General features: G+C 36.2%; 1 protein-coding gene across 2 annotated transcripts in view; it reads left to right on the top strand.

The window, feature by feature from the left end:
- The window catches only part of LOC5572804 (tubulin polyglutamylase TTLL4), a 144747-nt gene that overhangs the window by 48626 nt on the left and 81796 nt on the right, over window positions 1-14325 (top strand). Inside the window, exon 1 of one of the 2 annotated variants that reach the window (XM_021846998.1) lies at window positions 12548-13150. The exons of the other annotated variant lie outside the window; for it this stretch is intronic. Within the exon in view, the coding sequence (XP_021702690.1) occupies window positions 13112-13150 (39 nt within the window). The 5' untranslated portion in view covers window positions 12548-13111. Of the gene's footprint in view, window positions 1-12547; window positions 13151-14325 lie in introns of those variants that run through there. 2 annotated transcript variants of the gene reach the window in all.

Here is a 14325-nt window from a genome sequence, read left to right as displayed (position 1 = left end):
TAAAAAATGTATTTGATCTTAGATGTACGCCTGCTCTGATGCTATGAAGAATTAAACTCATATCTTCTAGTTATTATTAGGTTTTGTTTCTATAAATCATGTTGTTTTTTGTTTGTTGACCGAAAAAAAAACCTGAAAATATCGTTAGAACGTTTGGAAACAGTACAATTTTTTCAACTCTACTCAAAACCGATCAAAATGTCACTTACGCCCTTTGCGTTTGAGCCCCTCAAATATAGTAACTTTAAATTTCCAGTCCAGGGTTAAATTTTCCCTTGCCTCACTGTGCAAAAATATTTGCCAACATTTGTCCTACCCATGCTCGCGAACGTGGACGCGCCTCTGATGCCGAGCGTTAGTTTTAACGCAAAGAAAATGATTTACGCGATTCGTTGATTCCGGATTTTAAATGCAGTCACGATATGGAAGTGTGTAACCATCATCGATCATATCTTTACACATCAGCATTCTTTCCAAATATTACATAAGTTTTTGTAACTAATGAATCTTAAACATCTGAACAATATCGCCAGATGGGGCTACTTTTGATTCTAGGGACGGACACTCACGTTTTGGTTTTATTTACAATATACATGTTGTGTCTTTGGCACTTTTAACAACCAACATATGTTCTACAATTAGTCATGAAAATTTGTTGGAACAACTTCAATAATAAAATGATAAACAAAATAATAATAAGTAAAGACCGAAAAAATATTCACAAGGTTTAAGGTATTTGTTATTGCTTGAATTTTTCACAAATAGTGGAAAGTTGGTGGGAGCATCACAAAGCTATCGAATCGTCATGTTTCATAAAAATGATGATAGTTTTAGGTAGAATTTGGTTAATCTATTAAAATTTTATCAAAATAATATTGCTGAAATATTGATCAAAGGTCTTAGTTTTACTACTTTTATTTTATTATCAAGTGTTGGTTTGTACATTTTACGTTTTTATATTCCTACATGAATTAATGAACTGCTCGTATGGCATTTCCAAGCTATTGAGAACCATAAAGTTTCTTACAAAATCAAAATTTTGCGATCGTTTGAAAAATTATTCTTATACTCAATAGATTGCATTTAAAATGATAATCATTTTTAGATACATGAATTAATGTAATACTTCTTCATAGCGTTCATATGAAATCAGAACGAATGTTTTTGAACATAACTAATTGATCATCGCAGTACTTGACAGTTACATCATTCGTTTGTATCAACTTAAACAATAAAGCATTCGTAACTGACAGTTCCATCAAAAAATGGTAAACTAGAAACATCATACTGCAAAGTGAAAAACATTAAAAGCATGTTCTGCTGTAAATTTTTATATATGTGTAAAGTGTTTGAGGTCAACAGCAATTCATCGTTTCTGATGAATAAGGACGCATTCCGATTTTAGATCTGTTTTTAATGCTTACCAAACCCGACCCCAATCCGATATATTTCAGGCCCGAAATCGACTATTAGGGTAAAAGCACCGGTTTTGGCCAGCCTAAGAGAAAATGGCAATGAAAATTATATGCGAAGCCCTATTTGTACTACAAATATGTCAAATGCAAGCTTTCAATCCGTATTATGTAGGTAAAATATCGGAACTGAACTGAAACCATTTTTTCGCTTTGAAAATCTCGTTGGTCAATATAGGTCGCCAGAACCAGTTTCGGCCACAGATTTAGTTTCGGTTCCTAAATTGGCCAACCACATTGATTTCTCATGAGAGTGCCCAGATTAGGAGTAGCCTGGCCAAACTAGGTGTATGGGAGTTGAAATTATAAGGAAAACGTATTGTTTTTCGTATGTTTTGAATCAATTCGGACGAGTAAATGAATGTATATCTATCATGTGAATGTGATCTACTGAACACAGAAGGTTTCATGCTGATTGGCAATGTAAAAGTGCGTATAATCCACTATGGCTACAACTGGCGTATGGCCAAAACCGGTGCTTCTACCCTACCCGATATTTATGTTTTAGCCTTTCAAATTCGACCCGCTCCCAAAACTGAACAAAATAAAATTTTCAAACCCGAACCCGACCATCTCTACTACCTATGTATGTAAAGCATCATCAGCTGCACAACTTGTGGAATCAAAAGTCAATGCTATGGATCGAAAGAATGAATGCAATTTCGCATTCAGATGCGAACCATGAATTGAATCACTTGTGAATGTTTGAGCGACAATCCTGCGATCCAAAACAAACACGCGAACTTCGTTCGCTTTGATTCATTTCCTTTTGCGTTAGTCATTCGCTGTGCTCATTCTTTGGGTAGTTCATTTGTATTTAGAGTCGTAGTGTTCCATTGGGAGAGGAATCATGTGACTGCGAATGAACAGTTGGAGCCTGACAACACACTGAACGGATTCATAAAGAAGAACGTGAATGAATGACTTTTCCCATGCCTGCCTATAATTGTGTTTGTTTCAATGATGAAAAACGCAATTCAGTAAAGTATAATTAATTGCATCCTTGGCTATATCCTGAGTCTTTTTCGAATTTCACTATCTTCACTATGGCATCAATGCCATCACCGTTTGTTTGTTTACATCATGATTGAAATTACGCATCGGCTGCCGCTTTATCCGGAGTATAACCTCAATCTCGCGATTGATGCTGTAATGTCGAAGGTAATGTACATTAGGAGAAGCCGCTAAAGTCTATGGAGTGCCGAAGGGGACGATTCACTTCCGTCTCAGCCCAGAGTAGTCAGGGAAAGTGCTTCGCGGACCTTACCCTGTCCTCACAACCGACGAGGAGCGCGAACTTGCAAGTTGAATGAATGCGGGAGTAAAGCGGTCAACATTTGGCGACAATCGTTCAACATTAGGATAAGATGGGTTGTGTATGCGTTCAACAATTGGGTATAGAACTATCTTTCTAAATATATATTTTTTTTATTTCAAAATGGACATTAAAGTGCCAAAAAATGTAACAGGAATAATGTTAAACAATCGCCTACAGTATTGAATGCTTTTTTTTAGCAACATTTCTATCAGAATTTCCATTAAAATCAAATAGCATAAAAACGTCTATCTTAACCGTTCAACATTTGGCGATTTACCCTACGTTGTGATTTTCTATGATTTCGGGAATAAAAAAAAAGTTGATCGTCCAGCCGTCCTGCCATGGCGGAGGCAAGAATAACTACCCAGTGAACCACGTATCGTATAAGAATGTGTGCCAAAAATCTCATATTCATACGTCAAAAATCAGAATCGCACAATATGCCAAATCAAAACGAATAAATGCCAACACAAATTGTATATAATTCTCCACTACGATTCATTGTCGACAAACTTTGTTGACAACAAACCATGCCATAAATAGTATGATCTAGAATCGCGTCAAGTTGTATAAACTGACAGATCATATATAAATGCAGACTAGCATCAAATGAAATCGCAATAACTTAGCGAAATTTACCACCCGAGGTTGGTACCTTCTGGCGGTGGGCTTCAAAGAACAACAAAGCGTGTGTGTTGTAGAGCAAACTTCCTTTCATATTGGCAAATAATCACTCCTTATTCATGAAGCGGCCTGTGGTGTAGTGGTATGGTACTGGGTTAGGGATCCAAAGATCTGGTATTCGAGTCTCGCTGGAAACTTTTTTTTTAATTTTTATCGGAATTTTGCGGCATCGTATTACTGACCATGGAAAGTCTGAAAAAGTCGTGGGAAGTGCGTATATGGCCTCCACTTTGGTGTGTATATAGCGTTTTCATGCATTTTATACGAGTGATTTGATTCATATAGAATGATGTATAGCAAAAAATATACCAGCCAAAATGTTTACTGGGTATATTTATTTGGCTATGTTACATATGTATAGATGTGTATGGGGGAATGATGGGTGATTCCATGTGTTTTGTACAAACATACCGGCCCGCCAAAACCAACGGTTTTACATTAACGAAAATGGGAATTGACGAAAAAAATAAAACAAAAGTGAAATTGTCGAAAGAACTGCAGACGACATATACTAAAAAACGATCACGGCTGAAGTAGCTTCATTAATCTTCGGTTGTTTGCTCTCTGCCAACACAAACATGTATTAGCTAACTTTCTTATTTCTAAAAAAATATGATATACAGTCGAAGCTCGTTATAACGACAAAAGCTCTCTATGGCTACATTTTTCGGTTCCATGAAAAACATTTTGATGTTATGACTATTCTCTATAACGACTTTTCTGTATTGCGACGGTCCCTTGCGATGTCGTTATAACGCGCTTCGACTGTACATGCTTCAGCAAAAAAGTAGACTATTTAATTTCAAGCAACATAGCCAAAAAAGAGTTTTGTAGTTTAAGAGCTACCGATGTAGCTTAAGAGCTGATATCTTTGCTTCTAAGTTGACACAGGGTGGTCCATAGAAATATAGTTGTCTAGCTCCAGCGTTTTCAATTCTAATATCTCATCCAAGTAGTCTATGGACCACTTTAAGCGCTTTGAAAAACGCGTTATTTAGTGAGTTAAGAAACTCACTACCATGCATCAATTGATCAAGAGCATGAGCATAAGCATAGATGCCCATACAATTCGTAGTTGTTACTCCGTGATACCAAAACAATCCAAATTACACATGAAACCAACAGACGGAGCTTGGGAGTAGCTTACCATCTTCAGCGTACAATTTCGAGAATTCAACCCATAATAAAGTCAATAATGACGCCGGCAACGTTTTTATGGTCATCGGGGAAACGAAGGAGTGTTAGTGCGACATCTATTGCTACATAAAACCAAGTATACCTCTGCATCTTCATGGTTGTCACGGGAAGGAGTTTTTGTTAGTGAGAAGGATTCAGAAGCTACACAATCTGGATTTACCTTCGTAAGTGATGCGTTTCATGTAACCTCAAATGAAGACATCTATTGACATAGATTAGGACTTAATATAAAATATGTCGACACCTATAGTGACAAACCATTCAAAGATTTTGTAAATTAAAATAAAAATAGACATGTTTGTTGTATTCTCGTATTACGGTCGTTAGGTGAAGAAAGGAATGTTTGTGACAGGGACGAAAATACTCAATCTACCCTCGCCTACATTCATACTTGCTGGGTAGAATCTTCGTTGATTTTTATTTGTTTTTATCCTCGCCTTGACAACACAACAAAGATTGGCAAAGCGCTTGCCGCAAGATTGTCAGTTTCCTTTTACCCTGCTGATACTCAACCGCATTATGATCATTGGAAGCAAAAAATGATACTCATTCTGGACAGCTTGACTTTTTTACATTCCGCTTCGGGAAGTTGTAATTTTTGCACAAAGCACAGTAAAGACGCGTCAACATCATCGATTCCGTGCATCGGATTGTTCATTACCCGTAAAGCAGCATATTTTTTAATTAGTATGAACCTCAATGATAATCAATTTTCTAAAACTGACACTCTTCTGCTTCTGATAATCAAAAACACCAGCGACGTACGGGCATCGTTGTTTGTTTTATCATCTACTTTTGTGCCATCTTCATTGGTGCAATCATTTTGGTGGTGGTGCGGTTACTTTGATGGTGGCATAAATGTCAGTGAATTGAGTATAGTGAGCATGATTTTTTTCGTCCCTGGTTTGTGATATGCATTATTATTAGAGCGAGCATACCACTGCATCACCATGATTATCACAGGACGAGGCTTCTTTTAGTTGGGAGGATTTTCAAGTTATATCATATAGTTGCAATAAAAAGCGTTTTATCAGAATCTAAAGAAAACATCGACACTCTTGGTGTCAAACCATTAAAAGTTTATATTTTAAGTATAGGTACGCTTATTTTAATTTGTTATGTAGAACTTGAATAAGAATATATCGACACTTGTAATGACGTACCAAGGTTCTATACCATTTCCCGGAAAGACATTTCCCGGAAATCATTTCCCGGATACCCCATTTCCCGGAATGACCAATTTCCCGGAAAATCATTTCCCGGAATACCTCGTTTCCCGGAAAGATATTCAAGAACAATTGAAATAATGGACGTCAAAAAAACTGGAGGGGTTGTATGCAAGACACGACCGCAGTTTTGACGTTGGATAACTTTAAGTTGGTTGGAAATGGTCTTGAAAATGATTTTTATAAATGGTCAATTGTTTTGGGGCAATTTTACACATAGTTTAGTTTGATAGTGGTATTCTTTTTAACATATATTATTCAAAACAACTCATAAGCAAACTCTTGGTAGCCCTGAAAAAAAACTCTTGGTGGCCCTGATGTACCGTCGTATGAGGTGACATTGGGCTTTATGAGTGACTTTGGACCACTATTTTTGTAGCAAATTAATATCAGAACCTTGATATTTACTTTGTAAATATCCATGAAATGCATCGAAACGGGTGGTCAAAGTCACCCCCTAGGCTCAATGTCGGTTGTAGGACAATTCCCAGAAAGTCGAACCCCAGAACGACTTTCCCCAGAATGACGTTCCCCAGAATTCTATTCCCCAGAAAGGGACATTCCCCAGTAATCCATTCCCCAGAATGGGACATTCCCCAGAAAACCATTCCCCAGAATCATTTTTATACACTTTTGATAAGCGGAAAAAAATATTTCGTTTTATTTAGTTGTTTTTTTTTTGTGGAAAATGTACCTATCGATTTTTTTTTTTCGAATTGCCCAAACGCTTTTAATCCCGGACATCGACCTCAATTAATCTAAAAAATAATTTCGTCAAAATGATTATTATGAATCTCCAGCGAATAAAATCAGAATTGAGTCTTAAAACATCGTTTAAAAGGCGAATGTTTACTTCCCTTGCCTAGCTGTTCAGTCAAAATTGATGCGATACTTTGAAAGTTGCCTGACAACCCTTCTTAAACTTTACGTTGGATAGTTCGTGTCAGTTTTTCATTTTTGTGCAAAAATATTTTATTCACTCGTTTTACAAAATATTCAGCCTACAAACATCTCATGTAGAAATGCTCTGAGAACAACATTGATTTTTTGATCTCAACGCCTTTGTAAACATAATTTAATTGATTATAGAAGACTTCTTTGACATTCTTTGGGCATCCTTTGGGACGTCGATATACCACTTGGTCATCTATGGAGAAAAGGGGTTTGGCACAAAATCACGGCCCATACAAATTTTTAAACATTTGTATGGACAAAAGATCACAAAGGGGAAAGTAGGTGGTCTTGAAAATCCAAAATAAATGACCGCGCGGTTCATGGACAGACCCGACCAAAATCTTATGAGGAAAACGCTGTTGAACAATCTTGCAACTGTTTGACATAAACTGTTCTCATATAGGTCATACTTTGTTTTAAGAGCAAACTTGGCCTAAGCTGTGAGAAAAAATAAAATTTTTATTGTATTCTTAGTTTTTCTTCCTTCTTTCAAAATTGGCTGTTCTTTCACAAAAAAATTGATGGCATTTGTTAGTTTGCTTTCATAGCATATTTTCCCTTCTTTTGAACATTGGCTGTTCTTCCTAGGTTTATTGTCTGTTGTCCATTCTACGTTAAAAATTGAACTAGAATCCAAAGTTTCAAAACTGTCCGTGTCCTGGAACTATTTTTAAAATACGTTTGTAAAGGGCCATCCATTAATAACGCAAGGGATTATGGGGGAGGGGGGTTTGAGATTTCTTACGCGCCTTGCAATACCCCTAGGCAAATTTTAATTCTGGACGAGCTGTCGTTATGTGCATTGGAATGTTATTGAGTCTACAGATTTTAATCTTTTTTAGTCATTTATCATATCAATATCAAGAAATGGGCAATAAAATCGTGTTATACTTAGAAAAATGTGTTCTTTCGATCAAGCTGCTAAAAGCCGTAGACTAGGGAATTTTTCTTGTCTTTGATAATTTTCTTTTACAGCAAAACTCAATAGCTACACAATATCGTAGTCTGTGTGCAGTAGGCTGGCCAATATTAGTAAGACTATGAAAAGTTACTGTGAAAATTTGAGCGGAATTCAGGAGCTAAACATGCTTGAAGCTTGTATAAAGAAAATCGTCCAAATATGTGAGGAAAACGAATCTCATTACATTTCCATCCAGCAACAAACCGGAAATCCTTACGTTGAAAACAAACACAAAAATGTTTATCTATGGATCTAAAAATTTCCCATTATTTTTTCTGGGGAATGTCCCATTCTGGGGAGTGGCTTTCTGGGGAACGTCCTATTCTGGGGAATTCCGTTCTGGGGAATGGGTTTCTGGGAAATGTCGTACAATCCTCAATGTCACCCTGCACGCCGATTATACTTATTTGATGTATCGTTTAGAAAATCCATGCTGAACTGCATCCTCACTTTTTATGTTGAATTCAAATATTTAAACAATTATTGATTTGGCAACAGGCAACGTGAATTTAACTTTTGTCCTTATATTTGGTCGTGGTTCTGCTGAGCTGCACAAAGTATCAAATCCATTATATTAAGATATTTAACTTTAAAATCTACTCATCTGCGAGTACATCGCGAATGACTCTTTTATAACTTTTACCGCGTACAAATTACTAACAGGGTCCAATAAACAAGTCAAGATATAATATTCAAGAAAATCATCAGATATTTCCCATGTAAACTCTTAGTTCACTCTGGCTGAACAAAACTATAAATGGTTGATATTCTGGTTTGAAAAACAGTTTTACCGGACAATTCAGTAGCACAGTAATAAGACATATTCCAGTGAATCCTCTAAAAAAATATTTTTAGTTATATTTTTTTTTCAAACACTCCTATTGAAAGTTTAGTTTAGTCTATTTATCATGTAGAAAAAATTTCTAGATCTCATATCCCTTCGAAAGGTTTCCAACTGTAGACTTACTTTAAGACTAAATAATCTCAAGACATTCAAGACCTCTTCTATGGTACTATGTGCAGTCTATGAGGAATCATTCGGATGATAGAGTTATTATTGTCCATACTGTCTGTAAATTCATTGGATAATTGCCCTTCTTCATACATAGGCTGTTCTTTCAAGTTATGTCATAAGAACAAATTATAATGTTCAAACTGATAAACAAATTGATCAACATGAATTCCGATTTCTGTCATTCTCATAGATAATCACCCTTCTTTTGAACATTTGCCGTTCTTTCAAATTACATCCGATTCTGTTTTTGCACGGGGGATGCGTACCGTTGCAAAAAAAGTTTTCAGTTCAAAATTTCAAAAATCGTGCAAAATAAGTAACACCATTTCTCGACGTTTCATGCAAGAATAAGGTGTTGGCGGAAAAAATGTATAGAAACTTATTTTGCACGGCCGTGCAAAAACAGAATCGAGTATACCGAAAGAAAAATGTTTTGTCGAGAAGGCTGCCAATATTAAATACCATAAGTTTTCCCTTCTTTTAAACTTAGGTTGTTCTGTTGAATTATTGTATTAGAAACAAATCATTTCATGCAAAAGTTTCACATATTTGATCAACTTCCACATTTTCAATTTTGTAAGGCTTGTGATGCTTCCACAATTCCTTCCCCACCTTTGGAATAAGACATTAGCATGAACTGTATGCTGTTATAAGAGTTTTTTAATCAATATCATCTTCTATTCTTTTTTTTCATTCTGGCAAGACATTACAGCTTAGGCAGAGTTTGCTTTTCGGCTCGATGTTCATATTAGTACTCCCACATTGATTAATTGATTGATTGACAAAGAAACTCTATGCCCTCGAAGGTAGAAGAATTTTACGACCCGAAAAGATCCTCTTTGTATAGTTGCGCGTAAATCGCGTTCTGACATTCACATCGCAAAAAAAAAACAAAGCTTATATTTGGTTCATTCCGGGAAATGGCATTCCGGGAAGTGGCATTCCGGGAAATGGGTTTCCGGGAAATGAGTCATTCCGGGAAATGATTTCCGGGAAATGGTTTTCCGGGAAATGTCATAGAATCACGTACCAATCCTTTTTTTATAAATACAAAACCGTAAGAATAAAATCGTTGTCACAAAATTATCTGTGATTTCATATATTACTTATTTGAAAGCATGAAACGAGCTTACCGATTGAGATTACATTACTTCAATTTCAATTTCGTCACAAGCACTGCCCAGTAAAACTCGAAAACCGAAAAAAATGCTCTGGCGGTGTAAACAAAAAGCCGCATGAGGGACAAAACACGAAAATCGAAAAAAAAAACACTGACGGTGAAAACAAAGAAACCGCTTGATGGGGCTTCCGAAGCGCACTCATTATTTTTGCATCAATTGATCATAGGGGAATTCGGGGTAAAACCGACACCCTAAGCTTATTGATAAAATTTATGTACTTTAGCTTGTTAAACGAACCCAAAATTGTTGTAGAATCACATATTGGTTATAAATCTATCAATCCTTGCAATCGCTGGATGATATATTGAGGTTATATAGTGATTTAAATCAAATTGATATTGCATCATTTTTAGGTGAGACAATTGAGAGTGCGGGTAAGATCGACACCCTGTTGGGGTAAAACCGACACATGCACTTTGAGTAAAATTTCTACGTTGTAAACATCACCATCACATTTCATATTCGAAAGAAAATGCTTTAAACATGACTTTCGACATTTATGACGCCTTCCTCTGAAGGATCATACACATATTACGTAAATTATTGAGGAGAGGCCAAAGATCCATTAAATAAATGTGAAAATTTCAAATGTTCCATGCTAAGATTATAAAGTTGGGGTGAATACACATGGATATTATTAATTTGTGTTCATGTAATGTTTACGTAGATAAAGTTGTAGCGAATAATTGGTTGTGAAAATAAATACTGTTTTATTTTTACAAAACAGAAAAGTGTAATTATGTTAAGATAATAAAAACTGTCGTACCTCATGGTTTGAAAATAAATAATAAGATTAATTTATGTGAAAATATTTCAAATTTTGTTAATTCTTTAATTTTAAATGAGAAATTTTTCTTCAAGCTTCATCAAATAAGTTGAAACGTGATAACATAAAAATATTTTTTTAATACTTAATGATAGCTTGTAACAAGTTACATCTTCTATATAAATAAAAATGGAATGGTGTTTGTATGTCACGAAATGGTTTATGAATGGGTCAACAGATTTGAATGATTCATTCTCCGTTTTGTTCGTCAAGGGTTCCGACGTGTTTGTGAGTATACATATCCCAGGCAATTCACCGGGAAAAATGGAAAAACTAGCGCGAACGAAACTGTCATTTTGTATGGTACGATCAATAGCGTTTTTCAACAGCCTACTTGATGGCAAGACGAAGTTTGCCGTTGCCACTAGTAGTGTCATATTTTACATGTTAACAAGTTCGCCGTCCATGAACTTCACTGGAATTCAAAAATAAAGACTCACATAAACTACAGAGATAGTCCTCCGATTAGAAAGATTCCCTGAAATTAGATTATGAAGCAAAGAAAGGTGTCGATTTTACCCCAAATGAAAGTGTCGATCTTACCCCGAGTGGACATTTATTTTTCAATAGCGTTTTCAGCTGTCGTAAAACCAAAAAATAATTTCTCCTTCATGTTGTATCAACGTAATGATAGTAAATGATGATGTAGACGCAGAACAAAAAATGACATTTAAAAAATTTCACATGCAAAATAGTTAAAGAATAACAGCCAAATATTGCAACTGCTGTTGCTTCTATGTTATCCAATATGATTTTGTTGTTTATTTTGGTGTTTATTGGTAGCGTAAGTTGTAATGTTATTCGAAACACAACATTTCACAAGTTAAGATAGAGCGTGGTGGAAACTGTATGAAAATCTGCTCAAAACATAAAAAATCAAAGGGTGTCGATTTTACCCACAGTGTCGGGTTTACCCTGATTTCCCCTATCATTTAAGTGATGTCGAGGGCCACCCTATTTCTGGTCCCACTAATTAGAGGCCAACATTTTATGAAACAATTTGCTAAAAGACAGTTTTTGACTCAGGTTTCATATGTAAAGTAGTCTATGGACAATATTAAAACCTTAGTAATACGCATATTTTCGCGTAAACATATGGTTGAAACCTGTTTTAGTTCAAAAGTTGTTAAAATTTTCCTAAATAAGTGCAGTTTTACACTTTTCTCAATGCGTTCTATTAGAGATTCAAAAATAACACATCGCAAACCAATAATACATTCAGCTGACACTCTATTTCTCCATTATTAGAAATAGTTACAAGGATTGCTCTATCAAAAATCAGAAAAATGATTGATGATTTTATCGAGGAAACTAAAAAACCGGGAATCCTAAGAATGAAATTCGTCGGTCCATAACCCTTATGGAGATCACATTCTCGTAAAAAGGAAAACAAATTGTTAAAACTATACCAAATAATTTTCGGGTAATGTACGTTTAAAATCAACGAGAAAGGATAAAATTTTTCCCGCCAAATTGTCGATTCGAACCATTGTGCACTGTCGGACACCCTATCGGGTGGGAAAGCTTCCCTTTTGGCGCTAGTTTAGCATTTTCCGCCACATCGACCGCGTGATCGGTGCCACCAAGAAGACCCGTCCGAAGTTTTCCCAATCCGGCCGAAGCGGGCAGCGACGGAAAAGCAGAAGCGGAAAACACAAAATTTACGATGCTTTAAACAAAAATTTGTGAGGTTCGCGCGGAACTGCTCAGTCAAGTGGCGACTCGCGAGCGGAGAGGAGCTCATTAGTTTTCCCTTAATACACCCACACTACGACGAAGAAACACGCGAGATCTGTTGCTGAAGCGCGCCGCGAATTTTCCTCCCTTCGAAACCGGGTGGATCGAGTGGTTGTTAAGTTCGATCGAAGTGAAAACAGCATTAGAGTGCAAATACCGCAAAGAAGTGCGACTGTTCTTCTGGCAGCAATGCGTAACTCTGCGCTGCGATCATTAATGTAAAGATTGTTCAATCGTAAAGTGGGTCCACTTAAAGTGTTGTAAATTAGTGCTACTATTTCGAGTAGAATATCAGGCACTGCCGAACACGAAGCCACCGATTGCCCCAAAGAAAGTTCAAAGTGGAAGTGATTTACGACTGGGGAGAAGGTATACCGATGAAGAAACTATAAGGTCTGTGCAGTGTTTGAAGAAAAGTGCCATAAACTAAACTAGCGGTAATTTGACTCGAAAAAGGAAGTTGGAAACACTTGGGTTCGAAAGAGTGTGCTAAACTTGGCTCAGGGAGGTGGAAGATCCAGGAAAAATCAACACTGAACGATGGCTTGTCACGCAAATCTGTCCTGCGTTTGCACCTATGTAAGCGAAAATCTGCAACGGTTTGTTAAATGGGGGTTTATAATTATGAAGATGTTCTGGAAGCCTGGAGTAAGGACTATATCAGTAGTGGCGCGGGAAGTGGGTAGAACACTCAAAGGATTGTCTTACCCATGATTCAACTCGGAATTGACATAATTCCCACAGCCAGATGTAGATGTTTTTGAATAAATTGCCATAAGCATTCCTGAACGCATTTCTTGACAAATTACTGGAATATGCATGAAGAACTATCAAAAGATTCATAAAGAATCGTTCGAACAATTCATGGATCTATCCAAAACCGGTAGCATCGTATACTGAGTATACGCAGCTTGAACAAAGCTCGCTTGTTATACACAGCACACGAGCGTAGTGCTGCTTGCGATGGCCGATGATGCTTTTGATATCTCAAGGCATTCCTGAAAGAATCTGTTGAGCAATTCCTTCAGAACTCTCAAAGTACACGCTGTAGAAATTCTTCGTTGATTTGTCGTAAATATTTCTGCAGGATATTCCTAAATTGATTCATAGCAAATAATTAGATCGTATTGCCCTGTATTTCCCATGATTTATAAAAATAGAGTAGGGTGCCGGTACCAATGGTTGTAATGTACCAGTAGATTGGACTATGGAATAAAACGAACATTTTTCGATAAAAACGACATGTGCTATTTTTGGTGGATAGATCGTCTCTAGTTTAGTCGATTTGCCAAATTTTAGCTTTTTATTTTATCAAAAAGTCATATAAATAATTAAATCTATACAAAAAAATTTGCTCCCTTGCACCAGTAGTTGCCGTCGTGTTCACTGGAACGGATCAACGTGGATCAACGGATGGAAGCAGTTTTTAAAATGGATGTATAAAATGAAGAAAATCCCTACATATGATCTTTATGCTTCATTCTAAAGATATTAGTTGCTGTTCCGAGGGAAAAATGTTAAACCTAAGTAAAAATTTACCATTTTGTTTAAAATTCCTTGTATCATTCCCAAACATCTACAACTTGAGCACTAGCGCAACTACTGAAGCACGTGTACCAATAGTGGATCAAGCAAATTTTATGTTACAATATTAGTTTTATTACTCTTTTTATATTTTTCCAATATAGTATAGGTTGAAATCTTTCTGTTGACGCCAAAAGATCTCTGTAAAGGCTTTTCGTTATTTTGTTATG

Source organism: Aedes aegypti, chromosome 2, assembly GCF_002204515.2.
Source record: "Aedes aegypti strain LVP_AGWG chromosome 2, AaegL5.0 Primary Assembly, whole genome shotgun sequence".
Lineage (NCBI taxonomy): Eukaryota > Metazoa > Arthropoda > Insecta > Diptera > Culicidae > Aedes > Aedes aegypti.
This window is presented reverse-complemented; position numbering and strand designations above follow the sequence as displayed.